The sequence below is a fragment of the Neodiprion pinetum genome, chromosome 3, assembly GCF_021155775.2.
Source record: "Neodiprion pinetum isolate iyNeoPine1 chromosome 3, iyNeoPine1.2, whole genome shotgun sequence".
Lineage (NCBI taxonomy): Eukaryota > Metazoa > Arthropoda > Insecta > Hymenoptera > Diprionidae > Neodiprion > Neodiprion pinetum.
Window position 1 is genome coordinate 34,696,810 of NC_060234.1, and position 18,169 is coordinate 34,714,978.

General features: G+C 34.5%; 3 protein-coding genes across 8 annotated transcripts; 1 reads left to right on the forward strand and 2 right to left on the reverse strand.

The window, feature by feature from the left end:
- Positions 1-2,906: 2,906 nt before the first annotated feature.
- Positions 2,907-9,836, reverse strand: Mer (ezrin/radixin/moesin family protein merlin). Of its 2 annotated transcripts, XM_046617611.2 has the most exons (9): positions 9,484-9,836; positions 9,229-9,358; positions 8,257-8,462; positions 7,785-8,012; positions 7,297-7,506; positions 7,088-7,194; positions 6,323-6,452; positions 5,880-6,215; positions 2,907-5,709 (listed from the first exon to the last, which is right to left on the reverse strand). In XM_046617611.2, exons 1-9 carry the CDS (start codon positions 9,580-9,582, stop codon positions 5,332-5,334), a joined length of 1,824 nt encoding a protein of 607 aa, XP_046473567.1. In that variant the 5' UTR covers positions 9,583-9,836; the 3' UTR covers positions 2,907-5,331. The 2 variants fall into 2 exon arrangements, with proteins under 2 accessions (XP_046473567.1, XP_046473566.1); XM_046617610.2 differs by having other exon boundaries at positions 7,088-7,506.
- Pex12 (peroxin 12) lies at positions 9,717-12,908 on the forward strand. Of its 5 annotated transcripts, XR_006882216.2 has the most exons (8): positions 9,777-9,965; positions 10,355-10,650; positions 10,729-10,837; positions 10,923-11,116; positions 11,237-11,605; positions 11,778-11,863; positions 11,994-12,199; positions 12,831-12,908. XR_006882216.2 is itself a non-coding variant. In XM_046617613.2 (7 exons), the coding sequence occupies exons 2-7, from the start codon at positions 10,531-10,533 to the stop codon at positions 12,103-12,105; spliced, it is 990 nt and encodes a 329-aa protein (XP_046473569.1). In that variant the 5' UTR covers positions 9,717-9,849; positions 10,355-10,530; the 3' UTR covers positions 12,106-12,908. The 5 variants fall into 5 exon arrangements, 3 of the variants coding, with proteins under 3 accessions (XP_046473569.1, XP_046473570.1, XP_046473568.1); XM_046617613.2 differs by having other exon boundaries at positions 9,717-9,849; positions 11,994-12,908; XR_006882217.2 differs by having other exon boundaries at positions 9,775-9,965; positions 11,237-11,616; positions 11,994-12,908.
- Positions 12,442-16,673, reverse strand: LOC124214877 (phenoloxidase 1-like). Its single transcript, XM_046617608.2, has 7 exons — positions 15,961-16,673; positions 15,242-15,652; positions 14,597-15,052; positions 14,136-14,457; positions 13,710-14,009; positions 13,385-13,617; positions 12,442-13,059 (listed from the first exon to the last, which is right to left on the reverse strand). The coding sequence occupies exons 1-7, from the start codon at positions 16,069-16,071 to the stop codon at positions 12,814-12,816; spliced, it is 2,079 nt and encodes a 692-aa protein (XP_046473564.1). The 5' UTR covers positions 16,072-16,673; the 3' UTR covers positions 12,442-12,813.
- Between the last annotated feature and the right edge of the window lie 1,496 nt (positions 16,674-18,169).

Here is an 18,169-nt window from a genome sequence, read left to right on the forward strand (position 1 = left end):
GGCACGGAACGTGTGATCCTACCACAGAAATCACTTTTCACTAATTATCAATACCAGATAGAAGATCTCGCTTCGCTCTTCGCATCATTTGCAAATTGTATTTTCATTTTCGTTTTGTGCGAACCCGAGAATGTTTCATATCGCATATCAGTTATTCTATTATAATTTATTCAACATTCGTCGATTGAAGTTTGCCTCCAGTTTCCGTACACAAATGTTATTGAATTTGAATATAGTAATATTTTACCTTGTCTTGCTGGTAGTCGTTGAAACCCTCGTAGCTAAGTTCAAATCGTATGATTTGCATGACCTTACAGGAGCTGCGGGATAACTGCGTTCGGTTTTACTTTTACTATGGGGTTTATTCGCTACAAAATCATGGTTACTAATAAGCTCATGAATGGAATCAATACATGCCTGTTATAAAATATAAACTAAATTTATTATTTGTTAATATTAACATTATAATCTACATAGGGACATTCTTATAACAGCTGCATTACCGTTGCAATCAATGATGCAGTATGGACGCCAATATTGTATTTTGTAAAACTGTATGCACATGCATAATAGACTTATATGTGATAATGTAATATTATTTATATAATTAAATCGTTTACAACATTAGAGTAATTATTCAATTATGCCGATTCGTGACACCTTACACGCTAGTATGAAACTTCGACTTGTTTTTTTATAGTCACATTTGCACATAGAATTAACGTTGAAATTTTTTGTATGATTTAAAGAAAGTAAACGTACAAAATTAGTCCAGTCAAAATGTTTCTGAAATCGGCCTTCCGAACTAGAAAGCTGATTTTTTGGGGTAAGCCGTGTTTGACAATCACAAAACAATATGTTCCGAAGTATCAGGGTTGCAGCACTTAGGGTACCGAAAAAAAATTAAAAAGAGTGGAAAAACATTTTTAGCTTATAACTTAAAATCTGAACATAAAATTGAAAAAAATTTCAAAGGAAAGTTGTAGAGCACATGAACAATCTTCTATTGAAATTATTGAGATTTATAATATTTCAGAAATTTATTTTTCTACTTCACCCGTCCAGTACAATAAAAATATGAAATTTGTCTACTCTCAAGGTTTTAAGATGGGAGAAAAAAATGTAGAAAGAAATGCTCGATGATATCAATACCAGTCTGATGCTGTGATAGAGCTTTCGAGAATTTTGAGTTCTACAAAAACAATTATACTATAATTTCTCATATTAGTTTGAATGCTTTTTTTTTTTAATTCGAAACGTCAGAAACGAATTTCGGTATAGTATCAATTCACGTACAACATTTAAAAAGATTTTCATCTCATTTTATTTCGGCCAAATGATTTTTATCATACGAAGAATTGATCTGCATTTTAAGCATGCGAAGAAGCACTTTGAACGCGGCAATAAAAGTAAGTAATCATAGCTCATAAAAGGAATGCAGGCAAAACAAGCGGTTTAGGGTGGCTATAAAACAGCCCTCGAACTTCCCGTTTCTATACTGCAGGTCCCATCATGGTTCCAAATTCACAAAAAAAAAAAAAAAATAATAACATCACATTCGAAATTCGAACTGTAAATTCAAATTCGTGATTAACGATTTACGCTACTGAGACCTCAGATCCCATATTACATCGCACATTACAATTTTGGAAATCTAACTTCAGATTAGTTATCGGTGAACCAAAGACCTCCGACTAGTAATTTTTACCAAAATTCGAATGTTTAACAAAAAATATTCCAACATATTCCCCATTTTAGGTTTCGCAAATCTGACCTCAAATTCGGGACGAGACACCCAAGAAACCTTCGAGTACCAATTTTTATAAAAATCCAAATGTTTGTAGTTTTTTCGAGCATATTGAATACGCCAAATTTAAATTTTGTAAATCTGACTTTAGGCTCGTGAATAGTGACCCAAAAGCTATGAAGTACCAATTTTCATTAAAATCTATTCATTCGTTCTCAGGATATCTTTTTGTTTTTCTTTTGGAATTTTGTTATTACATAACTCAAAAAGTAACTGCACCGATCAAAGCGAAAATATGATCAGTTCTAAATTTGGAAAAGCCGCGTCGATAGAGACGAAAATCAATGAAATCCGATTACACGGTCTCAAAATATCGTCGAATGAAAACATTGACCACACACACATACACACACACACATCGTCCATACGAAAATAGTTGGAGGTGATTCTCTAGATCTCGAAACGTCGAGATCTAGTGAAAACTCGACTTTTCATTTTCGGCCTGATTACAATAACTTCCTTTTATCTCTGAAAACAGAGAAACGGGAAGTTAAAAAAGTCATAGGGTACCTTTTCGTAGGGAAAGTAATCATATAAAAAATAATAATGTAAAATAATATAAAAAATTGTGCACCCCGCGAATTGAGGCAAACCATTGATTTAATAATTAAAATTGTTGTGAAAAAAGGGAAAAGGTTGAAATTACAAAATATCTGTCGGAGACTGTAGAATGGATTTTTTCGACGTTTAAAAAATAAAATTGAATATATAATATGTCAAATTTGGGATTATATACGATTTTTTTAAGGTTTCTTTCAACCCCCACATTTCGCATACTTCTGACGGCGGATCTATTGAAGATGAGGGAAGAATGTGATGACATTTTTCACATACAATTTAATGCTCTACAACTTTCATGTGAAACTTTTTCCAATTTTGTATTTAGTTTTCAAATTATAAACTAAAAATATGTTTTTTCACCATTTACAATTTTTTTTTTCGGACCCCCGAGTGCTGCAACCCTCCTACTTTGTAACATCTATTGTGATCGTCAAACACAGCTTACCCCAAAAATTCAGCGCTCTACCTCGGAACGTCGATTTCAGGAACATTTTGACTGGACTAAAGTAATAGATCAAGTACCTTTCTACACTTCTGCTATATCATATTCAGTTCGTTTATTAATCATTTACACGAGTGTTACAGGTGTTGCTACATATTGACAAATGTATTTTTTTATTCTTGCAAAAAAGAAGCTGCGTTGAATACTCAAATATCACTGGAATAAAATCACAATAAATCGTATCTCGGTTTATAAACCACGTCACGAACAGAACGAGAGCATTGTTAAATTGGAATTAAATTTTATTTATGACATTATATTGCTATATTATGAAAAATTGCTCTAATTATTTCAAGATAAATCCTTATGTACACCTGTATCTACTCATGAAAACGTATGTTTACATTATAATGATCAAATTGTATAATAGTGGATAAAACGTGATGCGGTTTTGATGCAAATGAAATACATTTTTGTTAAGACTAGCATGGCACCAGAAATTTGCTGATAGCCTGACGAATGTAGCAATTTGCCGATAAAATATGAAAATATCGCTGCGACAAGTTCATATTGAGAGGGACGTAATTCCCTAGACGTAAGATTGACAAAAAAACTATTACAAACAATTTGACAATTTCAAAACATCATTTTTTACTGATACGTTAAAACTAAGAATCAATCAATTTTATTAGAAATTATATCACCGTAGCGTTCGCGAGGAACATCAATGAAAATATTTATTGCCAGTTTGATCTGAACCGTACTGTTGTTCTATACGCTAATAATTGATTGCCGAAAATGATAAACTGATGAATTTTACGGTCCACTGGTTGAGTAAATTGAAGAGATTGTAAAAAGTCTATTAATCAAATAATCAATATAATGTGGCAATATTTATTACTATTATTGACATGGTAGCAGATTTTCACGACAGACGAGTCAAGTTTTTTTACACACAATAATTGGACTGTGTAAAAATAACGTATATTTTAGAGTTTTTCGACGTCTCCAATTATCAGACATTTTCTTATTAGTCTGTTTGGTTGTGAGAACAAAGCACCACTTGAGTCTCATGAGAGCCTTTAAATACAAGGTGAACGAGTAGTCTGATTATTACGGAAAGCTCCAGTTATTGTTTTGTATGGGTGATAAAAGTAAGCATTCTGCACGCACATGCAACTTTTCGAAGGAACTACTAATGATATATACATCCTTTAAATCACTTCCAAAATATTGCGTAAAAGCAAATCCAAGGTGCTAATTCAAATCAGGTGTAATAGTATCATAACTCATAACTACTATACAACTATTCTAGGCGGTATAACGTGTACATCTTGTCTACGTGGTAGATAAAATATTTGTTCTTTTCACCCGCTTAAACAGCATCAGGAAACATTCTTACCTATATAGATTAAAATCTAAATTATTCTGCATAAACACTTGTTAAGTGTCCAATTGAAGTAACCCTACTTATACCAGATGTTTTTCTTCTTAGCGACCTTTTTCACCTTTTAAACACATTCGAATTGTTTTCTAATAGTAAGGCTATCAACTTTGCATTTTGAATAATAAATACCATGCAAACACTGAAATATAAACATATATGAATCATTTTTTACCCTAAGATTCTATTACACGAACTCATAATGTCTCTATGGTAATGCGTTTTCGTGCTCGGAGCTATATACCTATGATCATTCCTTAAAGGCTTACATATTATAGTTAACTTATGAAGCTATTACACCGTCTTCATCAACGTTAACAATAATGTATGAAGGGAATATTAATTTTACTTGACTAAATAAAAAATGACTGAAGAAAACAACTACGGAAACATTACGAAAATTGGCGAAAAATACATATGCCACAGCCTGAAATGTTATGTGATTTTTTGCAAGGTATATCTCATAATTAATAGGCAAAATTATACTTATATTACGCTCTATCTGAAAATCAACGATTCGACTAATTGTTACGAATACGACTTTACTTCAAGCGCCTGGAAATTAATGACCTTGTACAAAATATTGGAACTTTGTAGCATGATCTATGTATCGGAATATTTGTCTGATGATAAATACGTTCCTTTATTCACAAGGAGATAAGTAATAGGTATTAAAAGTTTTACGAAAAAAAATCTTCGCAAAGTAATAACTCCAATAGGGAATTCAAGCATATAAATTCTACCATATCAAATTGTATCCATCCTATTTCTAAAACTATCTGATAGATTCTATCAAAGTATATAATTAATAACTCTGTAGAGCTTATCTTTAAGCCTGCTCTCCGTGACTGAAATTCTCTTGTAACAATGATAAGCTATAAATTTTGGCCAAAATAAACGTCAAAAATTTGTAGAAAATATCTACAACTTAATTAGGGTATATACAGTTAGCAAAACATCGATATTACGCAATGTTTAAGCTAGATAGGCACTGATTATTGTACAAAAATATTTTTCAATTGAAATGGTTATCGTATGATCTAATCTTTTTTAACCGTAATTTCAAAAAATAAATACCTAAAGCTCTTCGAAAAATGCGACTCGAGCTTTGGTAGATCCAGACTTCACTTTTTTCAGCGTACTGTATTTATTTTCACCAAGTCGCACCTGTTCCTCGTGTAGCTGGTCCAGCTCACACTGCTTTTCACCAACCTTCATTACCTCAATTTCAGATCGTAATTCACGTAATTGTTCTTGAAGATGCTTGCTTTTCTCCCAATAATCCACCCGTTCTTTTTCTATTTCAAGGGACAATTGATCGACATCTCCATCGGCAATAAGATCATATGACGTAAGGTCCGCTGGAAGAGGTTCTGCGTCCAATTGCAACGTCTGAAGATCGGCCTGTAGTTCAGATGGTAATACTTGTGTTGACGGGAATAAATTTGGTACAGGCTAAAGTAAATAGAAAAGAATTCGTTATTTACTAGTAGTGAAAATGTAATATGTGCAAATTTTCAGCCATTTGCTACTGTTTGAAGGCTGAAAGTAGATCAGACTATATTAAACTATTGCATGCACAGTGTATCTTGTAAAAAAATTCAATAGAATGAAAGTAAACTTACAGTGATAGATGCGTTGTAAGCATTTCTGCTCAAAAATTCCAGCAACTTTTCCTTAGCCTCTTTTTCAGCAATTCGAGCACGTAGCAGTTCATCTTTCAGTTTTTCGGCTTCAGCTGCTCGTCGTTCCGATTCTTGAACTAATCTCTCTGTAAGAAGCTCAGCTTCACGAGTTTTTCTCTCTAGGTGAACTTTTTCTTCCTCCGTTTTCATATTGTTAAGTCGTATACGAGTTATCTCTTGTTCTGCTTCCGTTGCCTTTTGGCTTAAAAGCATAGCTTCTTCCTCAGCAACGCGACTCTTCTCTGCTAACAGATCTGCTGTCTCTTCAGATCTTCTCTGTAATAATGAGTATGGTGAGACAAGTAATTTGTTGCCATTACCACTTGTTGTTAACAGAATAGGTAATTGGCTAACAAATCTTTAACATCCAAAAAAAATGTTACCAATGCTTCGTTGGCAAGTCTTATTTCTTCTTGATACTGTAACAACCGTTGTTCCATTGCTGCCTTTTCTCTTTCTGCAGCTTCTCTTAACTGTTTTTCCCGGGCCAGTTTGTTTCTTTCGATCTGCCTCCTACATGTAAAATAATTCGTATCAATATGAAAAACAACGACACTCTGGGACAACATTAGTACAAACAAAGAACACAATATACCAATTGTGTTAGAAAACCTGTTAGGAAATAGAACACACGTGTTAAGTGTTATGCAGAAGCACTGATTAGATCATTCCTTAAACAAATACTTTTGTACTATTTTGTTGAATACATGCCACATGTGTTTTTATCTTTTTCCTAATTACTGCTGCGCAATGTAATGTTGCAAATGTATTTGAGGTCAAGGTTAAATGACTGAATCAAGCAAATGCAAGTTCGAGATTTACAGGTTGTGCTCCATGGATCAATAACTAGACGAATTTTCCTCTTTCAAAATAAAATATATAAATATTATAATAAGTTCTTTATGGTATATGTTAAAATATTCAGAACGGAACACAGTTTGAAAAACATCAAGAGTTATGATGCAGAAATGACTGTTGTTATATTTGTGAGCTGAAAATAAGCTTTCCAGGTACATGACAAATTGTACCAACTAATATGTGAAATAAAAATAATTGTGTGCTAAGAAATACAATTCTGAAAAGTATTAATTTAGGAATGATGCGAAAGCTAATGGTACATACAAAAGTCTCGATAATCTTATGCTTACCTAGATTTCTCTTCCTTGGCCTGTGCTTTCATTTGCTGTACCTCCATTGAGTCTGGTTTACGGCGACGCATGAAGAGGTCGTGGTTGCCAATGCACAAGTCCAGAATCTTAACAAATAAGAACCGTGCGGCTTTTTCACTACAATGCTCGTCGACCCCTATAGCTACCAAGCCCTTCACCCAGCTGCCAACATGTGACTGTTTTTTTACCAGTTTGTTCATGCGAACTTTCTGCGAGAAGAAGACAAAGTTCGGTGACGACTTCTCTACAGGTTTGATTACAAACTTCTTGTCATCGAAGCTGATATGCCGGATCTCTGACCAAGTGAAAGTTGTCTTAGGTGCCAGCTTATTCTCCTTCTCATAGATGTTCAACCCAAGTGCTGTAACACCGAGCCACAAGTCCGTTTCCTTCTTGTTCTAAAATGAAGAGAAAAGTGCTGTTATTTGCCACATATAAAAGGTGTCAAATTTTTTTTTATGATCACTACAAATCGAACATGTAGATGGACTGAAGGATGCTTGAAGAGACTTAGGCTATAGAGTTTATCTGTTGCCGCTTTGTAGTTGATTTGCCAATGGTCCATGAATTTGAATAAGTAGAGTTATGCACGTGCCCAATTTATCAAACATACAATATTTTCTGTCTTTGAGAATACGTCGGTAAGTATTAAATGAATTATATCTTTCATACTTACGCTAATAGGAAAATAGTTGACGCCATACATATCCAGATCTTGGGCAATCTTTAGATATTCCATTTCAGCCTCGTCACGAGACATTCCACGGTGATCAGCGTACCAAATCTTGATTCTATCTTCCCACATTTCAGGAGTCATTTGATATTGGTCAATCACTCGTTGTGGCAGAAGATCTTCGCTAGCCAGCATTCCTGGCCGGTATGATACCTCGTCGTAATCACCATACTAGGTTTAATATAATAACACCCACAGGTATTCATTATCAATATAGTGATGATACATTTTGACATCTCCTCGACAGATTTTACTCAATATTTTTACACTCTGGACTTCTTCAGCAGTTTTAAAGGTGCTTTGTAAGCGAGGCAATCTCAAAGTGAGAAAACCTGATATACGAACCAGATAGTAATAAACTGTGAACAACACGTTACTAAAAATCACACTAGTTAACAATAAAAATTTCGATTACCTTCGCTTGCACGGCATACGACGCAAGTAGTACAGAGGCTTCAGGTGGACAGTAAATATCCATAGACAAAATGGCTTGCTTCACTTGCAAAAAGAACAAGTGTTGCGTTACCTCTTGAACAAGTTCCTCAGCCACATCTTCAGGGTAGAATTTAGCGAGAAACATAAACGGCGTCGTTGGTTGCTGTGAAATTCCTTGGTCCTGGACTAGAAATTTATACGTAGATGAAGTGCCAAGTTTTTAACTTGTGTTAATTGAAGGATAGAAAGCACAGAAACATTATCTACTTGCACATCCACCATACCTATTTTTTTTTCGTTAATCTTTTTTTTATCACGTGACATAATATTGATTAGCATGAGTGATCGATTGTTTTGTATTTGTACTAAAATTCAAATGCATAGATATTTGACCGCAGTTAGAATAACTAAGCAAAACGCTTAAATCCCATAGTAACTGCATGGACTAAAAATTATTGACAGTTCTATGGAGAAAGGCTCCTACCAGTGGTTTCATCGAAAATATGTTAACTACACCTGCTCTGGAAGTTTGGTGCAATGCCAGAACATATTTTGTGCTCTTGGTTTTGACACAGGTGTAAGAAGAATATAACTATTGAGCCTTTTCTCGAAAATTCGTAAACGCACCTAAATTCTAATAGGTTTAATACAAGTTTAGATCAATCAAGGAATTGAGCACTGAGCTTTGCTTAAATTACAAAATAACAAGATTACAAATCTTCCTAAAATCACTGTTATCATCTTATATCATCTCTTGGGATCTAATAACAGAATTTGCAGTGCATAGTCTCTTGTGTTAGGTATAATAAACCTGCTAGGCAGGAAATTGAAAAAAAAATAAGACTTCACTTTCTTTCAATAGCAGGAAGTAGGTGTGTAGGCAGTTCTTTTGGTAGCGGTGAATAAAATTGCGAATTAAAATGATAAATAGAGGAAAGAATGAGGGAGATACCTTTCTTGTCCAACTTGAGCCAAGAAATAAATCCTTTGGCATCCTCATACTGAAGTCCAAAATACCAGGTCTCTCTGAGACCAATAGTTCGGCACACTAAATCAAATAAGTCTCTCCCAGTGGCTCGCCACTAAGAAAGGGAGAATTTTACAATGAAAAACATTCGAATGACATGGAGGATAGGAATCATTACGTAACACATTGTTCGTATAATTTGGGAACAATGTTTTGCAACAATAGATTCCAGAAGCTAACCTCCAAATTGAACTCAAGCTCGGCGTCCAAAGTGCAGACTTTCACCGGAAACGATTTCCCCGATTTTTTCCTACGAAACGGTGGCATTTTATCCTTCATTTTATTTATTTGACATCACGATTATTACATTTTTTTTCTTCACCATATCACTTATTTATTTATAAGGAATATACGTCGACCCACTCGCAAGAGAAAACATTATGTATTTTTTTCTCCGTCTTCTCTCACTCACTTTGACACGAGAGTAGCTACATCTGACACAGGCAATTGGAACCACCCACGAACCACCATTCTCTCACACTGACCTTAGCTGTCGGCTGCTATCGGTTGTTACGTATACAAATTTCCCTCGAATTAATCTCAGAGGTCAGATATTCACTTCAGTAACACAAAATTGTACCCAAAAGCCTTGCTACTACCTCTAGAAATTGGCCCAATTTTTTAAGTATATATTTTCCGGAAATGCAACAATCTTCGACAAAGTATGAGAAGTTATTAAATTCGAGGTCAACAAATGCAAATATGTTTTAAAACAGATTTTCTCCGTAGTCCGCTTATATACCGAATCGGTATTTATCTGCATTAAAGATCGAATCTTACCCAATTTAATTCCATTGCTATTTTAGCCAAAAGTTTCGTAAATAAGCATAATAAATTTGCAGAAAATTCATAATCACAAAGCGGTTGACAGCTCGCGTTTTGATGGATTTAATTGACGCGTCTCTGTAAATTCATTCTAACCGAAATTGATCCGTAACCTGTGACAAATATTAAAGTTTTCGATGGTCAAGTTGAAACAATTCAAATACATACTGGAGCTAAGAGATGATTTTGAACATTGATAAAAAGCCGCGTATTTCAATGATTTCAGGTACAAAATTCAACATGGTGGTTCAAGTGAACGGAGTTGTTAACCTTGAACTCTTTGAACTCTATCAGGTCAAAAATCAACATGACATAGCCAATTGCTTTCATGTATATTTTATGAATGAAAATAGTAGCGTCATTACGAAGCGTGTTATGGTTTATTATTAGACAACAATAGTTATGGCTGAAAAAGGAGCGTATTTAACGGATACAGTCAAGGCTAAACCCTCGATTTTTGAAATTGTTGCGCAAGAATCTTTAGCCTCTACACTCGAGCCAGTCTTCAAAAAAATCATCTCGGTACGTCGCAGGCTCGTTTTTTTCATTATTATTGTCCTGTAATTTGTTACATAGTGAATCTTATACACAGTATTTCAGTATTTGGTGTTGGTCAATCCACATCGATATGGATGGCTTGAAAGATGGTGCGATGAGGCGTATCTGGTTTTTAATGCCGCTCTACAATATCACTATCTCAAAAAATATTGTAAATATATTGAGCGATTTTTTTTACGCTTCCAACTAATTTCTCCAAATATTCGTCAGCCTAATCAAATCCATATTTATTTCAGCGGCATCATTCTCCGAAACATTTTATGGGTTGAAACGTTCTTCAGTCGTGGCAGGTTCAGATGGAAAGTTATCTACTAAGCAAGAGAAAATTTCTTTATTGCTGTTAGTCGTCTTTCCGCACTTCAGAACCAAATTATTTAGGCTTGCGGAAGAATATAAATTGGAAGTTGCTGATGGTAAAATACCTCAGAAGGTACGTGAATTCGAAAAGCTATTTATATAATTTATAAGCTTTGAATATGCTTTTTGTTGTCATCAACAGTACAAACACTTTAATTTGTTCCACATTATTTAAATAACTAATTTTTTTCAGCGATGGCAGAAACTTGTAAGGAAATTGGTAATAAATGGAAACATGATATTTCATGTTATTTATGAATGCCTAATACTCTATCGGTACCTGAGGTACATGGCTGGACAGTCAGAATATTCAACTCCGCTTCTTTGGCTGGCTTCTGTTACATTGTCTTACGCAGATGGTAAAAAATTCCTCACCATCACTGACCTTCTCATGAAGATAAGACTCGGAACATTGACCTTCAGTAATGGCATAGATTTGTTTGGAATGCTTTTTACTAGATCACTTGAATTTGGAGCTTTCTTTCTCCAGTTTCTTCGATGGTGGAATCAAGAAAATTATTACGTAAACCTGATGGCTCTGCCTACACCTGTGCCTCCTGAGGTAAATGAAAGGTATACTTACATTTGTCTTCAACAAAATACGGGGAGTTCATATTCCCTCTCCTGATGTTTTTAACAATGTATGCATCATGTTCCGAAAAATCCGGATTTTTTGTTTGCTGCACTTAAGCTAGACATGGATGAATGTCATTCCATTTTAATTTTCAATCCAGGTTCCAAAAATAGCGTTACAGTATAAAGGATTATGTCCAATCTGTCGGAAAGGTCGGCAAATCCCCACAGCTCTGCCAGTTTCAGGGTAAGTTTGGCATGTTTTAATTCCATTTTATCATGTAGTTTCACATAGCGGAAGTATCGATATGTTTTACAAAGCATCCTTACCAAGCAAACAAAATTTCTACCAAAAATAAATATTACTCTCTACGTAGGTACGTCTTCTGCTACCAGTGTATTCTAAAATACATACGAGAATACGAGAAATGCCCGATCACAAACTATCCAGCCAAAGAGGATGACTTGATACGGTTATATGTAGAGTAGACAGTTTCAGAATAACGTTTCAACTACATACACTCACGATACCAAATGTGAAGATGCACACAAAATAGAAATAAGCCTGAAGCTTCACTGAAAAGTAATTATGATATTACTTGAAGAATAATTGCTGCCTTCCTGTTTAGTAAAATAGTATAACAATCCGTGTGGATTGGGAATAATTGTGATTCTTATCTTTTTTATACTGATGGATACATGTGACAGCATCAAATACCGAGTACTTGTATAGATATGTAAGGTTTAGGTTTTTCAACTGTTATACGTTCCATGTGAAGATACATCAATTTATTCTTATTTTCCTACCATAAAAACACACAAGTGTATAAAAAAGTGTGGTGTAAGAAACTTTTTTTGTTTCTGAATAATAATTGATTGAGATATATAAGTATAGAACTTTGCGAAGAATGGAATTCATAAGCGTGGATAAAATATGGATGTCAGCAATAGAGACAAATATTGAATGACCTTATTTAACTACGTGTACATACATGTAAACTTCTGCTAAGGTAGCATGATTTCTTGTATTAAATATACCGTGATTATGTGATATTCGATTAAACATAGTTTCTTACATAAAATTCAGTCATAACAAATGAAATGAAATATGTTGATGAACAATTATTCATGCTATGGTTTCTTCATATAACATCAACAGTTGTATTTCTGAGATAGATTTACACACTTCTAAAAGAGCTAAATCCTTGTTGTAGATGGAGTTGCAGTAGATTGATTTGGCCGACGTAAGATGGAATTTGTATGACGTATTAGCACGTTCGTAGTTCTCATATTTGGTGTCAAAAATTGGGATAAAGTATCAACACCATTACGTGGTAGACGATCAAATGGATACCCCATTGCTCGAGCATCTGGATACTTCTTGTTTCGTATTCCGCAGAAACTAGCAGCGTCACTGCATTGTCCACCTATGTCTTGTTCGATCTAACAATAAATGAAACTTTTTATTAGCAATATCGCAATGTATATATTTAAAATCAAAATATCCAGATATTTCTTCAAGCAAACATTTCCTGATACATCACAATAGTCAAAATGTAAGTCCACTTGTTTAAATTGAATCTGTTCGTTACAGCTGGTTGAATTATTTCTGGCTCAAAATAGATTCATGCTACAATGCGTTTTAATCTTATTGAATGATAGACAATTAAGCCTCATTAGTATTTTTCTCAAATCCATTGATAATTTTTGTGTATTTCTAAGAAATTGCTGTTTTCTTCTTTAAATAATTTTAACCAGGTGAAAATACCTTGTCATTGTCGTAGTTGGAGATCATAACAAAAAGTTCTGTCGCATAGCCACTTTCAGTTCCTTTTGGAAGAAGCATGTGCTGAGGCCAACCACAACCACAGAAGTTAAAAGCATCAAGCTCATTAATATCAGTTGGAACATTGACAGTCAAATTTCTAAAAGTTCTTTCAAATGGAATTGTTACAGATGATAATGTCGAGTTACGCTCAATGGTGTTGGCTCCAGGTCTTACTAAAAATTTGTGAATTATGCATAAATTTTAAAGGAATGCGCTACGGTGCCATGTTTACTGGTATTAAAATTTTTAGTAATAAGTTATTTACAGTTCACGGTGAATTTGTCCAGTTCAATCATCATATTTTTTTGATCTGTGAAAGCCATAGGTCTACCAAGCTCATCTTGTTTTGGTGTCAGAAATATTCTACAGGTTCCCATTTTATTTGCTCCACTTTTGTTATTTACCTGAATTCTGTAAATATATGGAGTATACTGTAAATGTGTGAACCTTACGAGAACAGAACCTCTGGGTATGAAATCCAAGCCTCGTGACATATCAACGTCACTCTGCTGCCAGAAAGTATGAAATACGTTCTTCGGCTGATTCTCTGTCACCACTTCCACACCTGCGATTCACAGAATAAAACTGTTCGTTAGTTGCTGCTTATCGCTTCTGTAGTTTTTATGTAAAGAGCACCCACGCATACTCTTTAAATTGGCTCAGTAGTTTTTTAAAAATTACTGCTACAAACCTGTAACATCAACTCCTGGGTTATTCAATTGTTCCACTGTATATGGAGGGAGCGTCCCTTTATACAGTTGAAAAATAGATTCTACCCAACCATGTAGACGATAAAACACAGGATCTCTCATAGTGACAGCTGGATCCCCAATAGGAGAAAAGGATTCCAAATATCTGTGATCCGGATCATGTATGAATGATAGTGCTATGTGCATATAGTTGTGCAAATCACCGTAATAATTAAAATTTGGAGAAAGAATACAAGCTTCCATGAGGTTTCCCAATACATCTATGCCATCCTTTTCTGTCAGTGGTATAGTTTGACCTCTCTCCTATAGTTAAAATTACCTTTAAAAATGTCTGCATGATCATACATAATGTGAATGAGGACACAGTTTTCAGATTGTGAATCAGTCTTCAATGTATTACCGTGTTGTGGCTAGTTGAAGACAGAGAAAAATAGTCTCTTACATTTATTACAGATTGAGTTGAAATTGCCTGTGCAATACGATCTCTCCATCTTTCCAGGTCTTGTATGTCAAATTGAAGTTGATCAATTGTACGATTAATGTCCTTAAGCTCTGAATTAGCTGGACGAGCTGGCCAAGCACGACTGGCTACAAGCGAATCCAGTTTGGGAAAATAAGCTTCGGCAATTGGTTCGCGCCACCTGTTCCAACGCTCCACTCGTGGAAGATCATTGCAAAATCGTTCAAAGTTATATCTAGCCATAATCTGTGAATGCATGTAATACAAAAGTTCGCCACGTCTATCTTTGTTAACTATTTGCATTGGCCCGGAAGGTGGATAGACTAAGTGCCAATGCCAGTGGTGTAGATTGATACCCAAATCTTCGCGAAAATATGCAAGTCTGTGCTCCACATCCAAATCAGATGCACTGTAGTTTCGAGGAATTTCGATTGGCATCTAAAAGGCATTTAATGTTAGAACTTCGATACACTTTTGGTACTAACATACACATGGATTGGATTATTTCAGGAAATATTGCAGAAAAATCACAATGAAGCAATAATTATTAAATAATTACATACTGAGTAATTGAGTCGCATTTGTCTGTACTATTACTTAAAAAACTACATCAAAATTTTTGCTCACCCTTGATCCAGGTGCAACAAGGTTTGCTTCTTCTCGTACTTGTGCAAAAACTCCGCTTGTTACAAACTTGTCTGGGAAGACTTCGCACAAGGTAGGTATTGGCAGATCTCTGGTATCTGGTCGATGCAGAATAGCAACGGACAAACAGTAAATATACATTTGGGGATTGATTCGATCGTGACAAAAAACAGATGCAGATAGAAAATCATCATAAGTTGCCATTCCCAGTAGAATCTCAATTAGACGTCCAGCCATTTTGCGGTGGCTTGGCATAAAAAGAGAAAAATTCTCTGCGCGACCCAGATTGGTTGCTATGCCGAGTGATGGTACGCTTATTTTCTTGACAGGAATTCTAGGGACATCATCACCAACCCGCGATAAAACCGATGGAACAGATTGATATCTTTCCACCTGTAATGAATGGTTATAAAGTTCGGTAATTGATAATCCGTTGAATGGATTATACTATGTAAAATATAAGTTATTAAAATTAGAGACAGTATAAATTGATTGTATCAAGTATGGTATCAATCATGAATTTACATCTATTCACATCACAATTAACTCATTGTTAAATTATTTAGATTCAAATTTTTCTCCATTTTATTCGAAATCCAGATATGTGATTTGGCAATTTTATCACTTCAACCTCATAGGTGATGTAATTCACTTGAAAACGAATTATGGATATTTGGTCTTTCGCCCTGAATAATACTTACTAAATAACTTGGTGGAACGTCAAATGTGGTTGATTTATTGCCACGTGAGACAAATATTGGTTCCGATGGACGATCATAGAGATACAGTATGTCTGTCACACTTCGCGACATGTTGGAAAACTGTCTAGCGTATAAGATGGCACAAGACTAACTACTGCAGGAATCCTTGCAGATATCTTATATAGTGAAAGAAAGGGGTGTGTAAGAGACCACATCCTTATCGTTAGCAAACATTGAATGTTATGTATGCTTAACTCGTGTTTGAATCTAATTATGTACGATAAAAACAACTTTTGTGGTTCTTTATGCCGGATGTCCACTGACGGCTTGCGTCTTTCCTGCTTCCAAGATTAAAAGTGGTAAACAGATTGATAAATAAAACCACTGTTTGTTTTCGAAGCAAACTAAGTACTAGAGTTGTTACGCACTTATAATTTAAAAATATATTACACTATGATTTGGTTGATTACTGCACATGGATTAAACAAGATGTAGAATGTTTGGATGATCCTTTGCTGTGAAATCACCATACTCCATCATATTGTATTTTACTACGATAATATCTATATCTTCTTGAATAATCAGAAGATAGTAAAGTCTTCTGTGTTTAGAAAATAACACTACAGATCTTGCTTTGACTTATAGTACTAAAATATAAAATATTGTGCAATTCTTAATATAAATTATCAATTTTCTAGGTCTTTCAGATCAGTAATAATCATGATTAAGTTGCGAATATAGTATAGTATAGTATAATATAGTATAGTATATGGAAAGTATGAACGAGTATAAGTATCTTGGATAGGATAAATTATTTGGTTGAATAAACGACGTTTTTAATCGGCATATATAAATTTTATTGTGGTCAAATCCCAGGATGTACATTACCAGCAGAATGTTTCAAGTAAACAAATATGGAATGATCACTATTCGTGATATATTTCTACATCTTGAAAAAGAAGTGAGTTTACAAAACGAACCTATTGTATTAAGCTCTCTCAAAGTGCTTGCTGTAGAGAAATCAGAACATGCACGAAAGAAATGAGTGATTATGGGATTGGTGGCAATATGAGTGGGTACAATTTTTTAAAAACTAAAATCGCCTAATGTTTTACTTTACCACCAATGACATATTAAACTTAGCTTGAACAAACTGCAAAGGTGGTAATAAAACGAATTAACTATATAATTAGTCTACTCAACCAAAGATAGTAACCAGCCAACGAAAAGAACATCTAAACAGCCTCAGGTTTTGTTACTGCTCGTAGTCAGTATAACTCACATAAAAACCCTTGTTTGATAATAATTTTCAAATAAATTGAAATTCTCTGTAAGTCTGATGAAGAGTATATATTTATTTCAGAGATTGACGAACTTAAATTCCCCGTTATGTACTTACTACTATGAAGATTTTTTCAGCATTTTAATTCATTTTTAGTTTATGGCCAAGACAATCAATATTGAAGAAATATCGTTATATCAGTTTTATCATAAAAATAGTCAGTTTTACATTATTGATCATTCTGACTTAAAAAACAGCTACTTTTTAATATACGATACGTTCAATCCATTTTGAATACCTCGTTACCTGAGGATGTATAGATTTGACTTCGAAACAATAAACTATGTGGATGTTTTCTGCAAATGTATGAGGTGTCGAATTATTTCTAAGACATGGATGTTTCGTCTTTGATGTTGAAAATAAGTTTGTTTAGAACAATCTTCACATCAAATCAATGGATTATATCGTCACAAAGCCACTAGCGATACTTAATTGTGTATATATGTGTATATACACGCAGTTAGAGAAACTCATCCAGTGAGTAGAGTTCCTGCTAAGTACTGGACGTGTGTTAGTTAATGGATAGATCAACTTGAATGCATTCAGCCAATGAATGGAAAGATAATTAGGAGGTGTTCAAAGAAGACGACAGAAGGGAATAAAGCAAGGCATGCAAAAAGCGAACATGGAAAGTACCTCAGTTTCAAAACTGGTGTACAAGTACCTTATAAATAGCCATCCAATCCTTTTGACTCCATTAAAAATGATTTCCAACTATTCTGTAATGATCCTGAACCTTTCCTCCTAAGCGACTGCAAGTCCGAATCCAACCTAGAGCATTCCATGAACCCTATGCGGTGAGGCGCGTTCCTCATTCATGTCTCATGTAATTGAAACTGATCGAAATATGAATCCTTCTGCCAAATA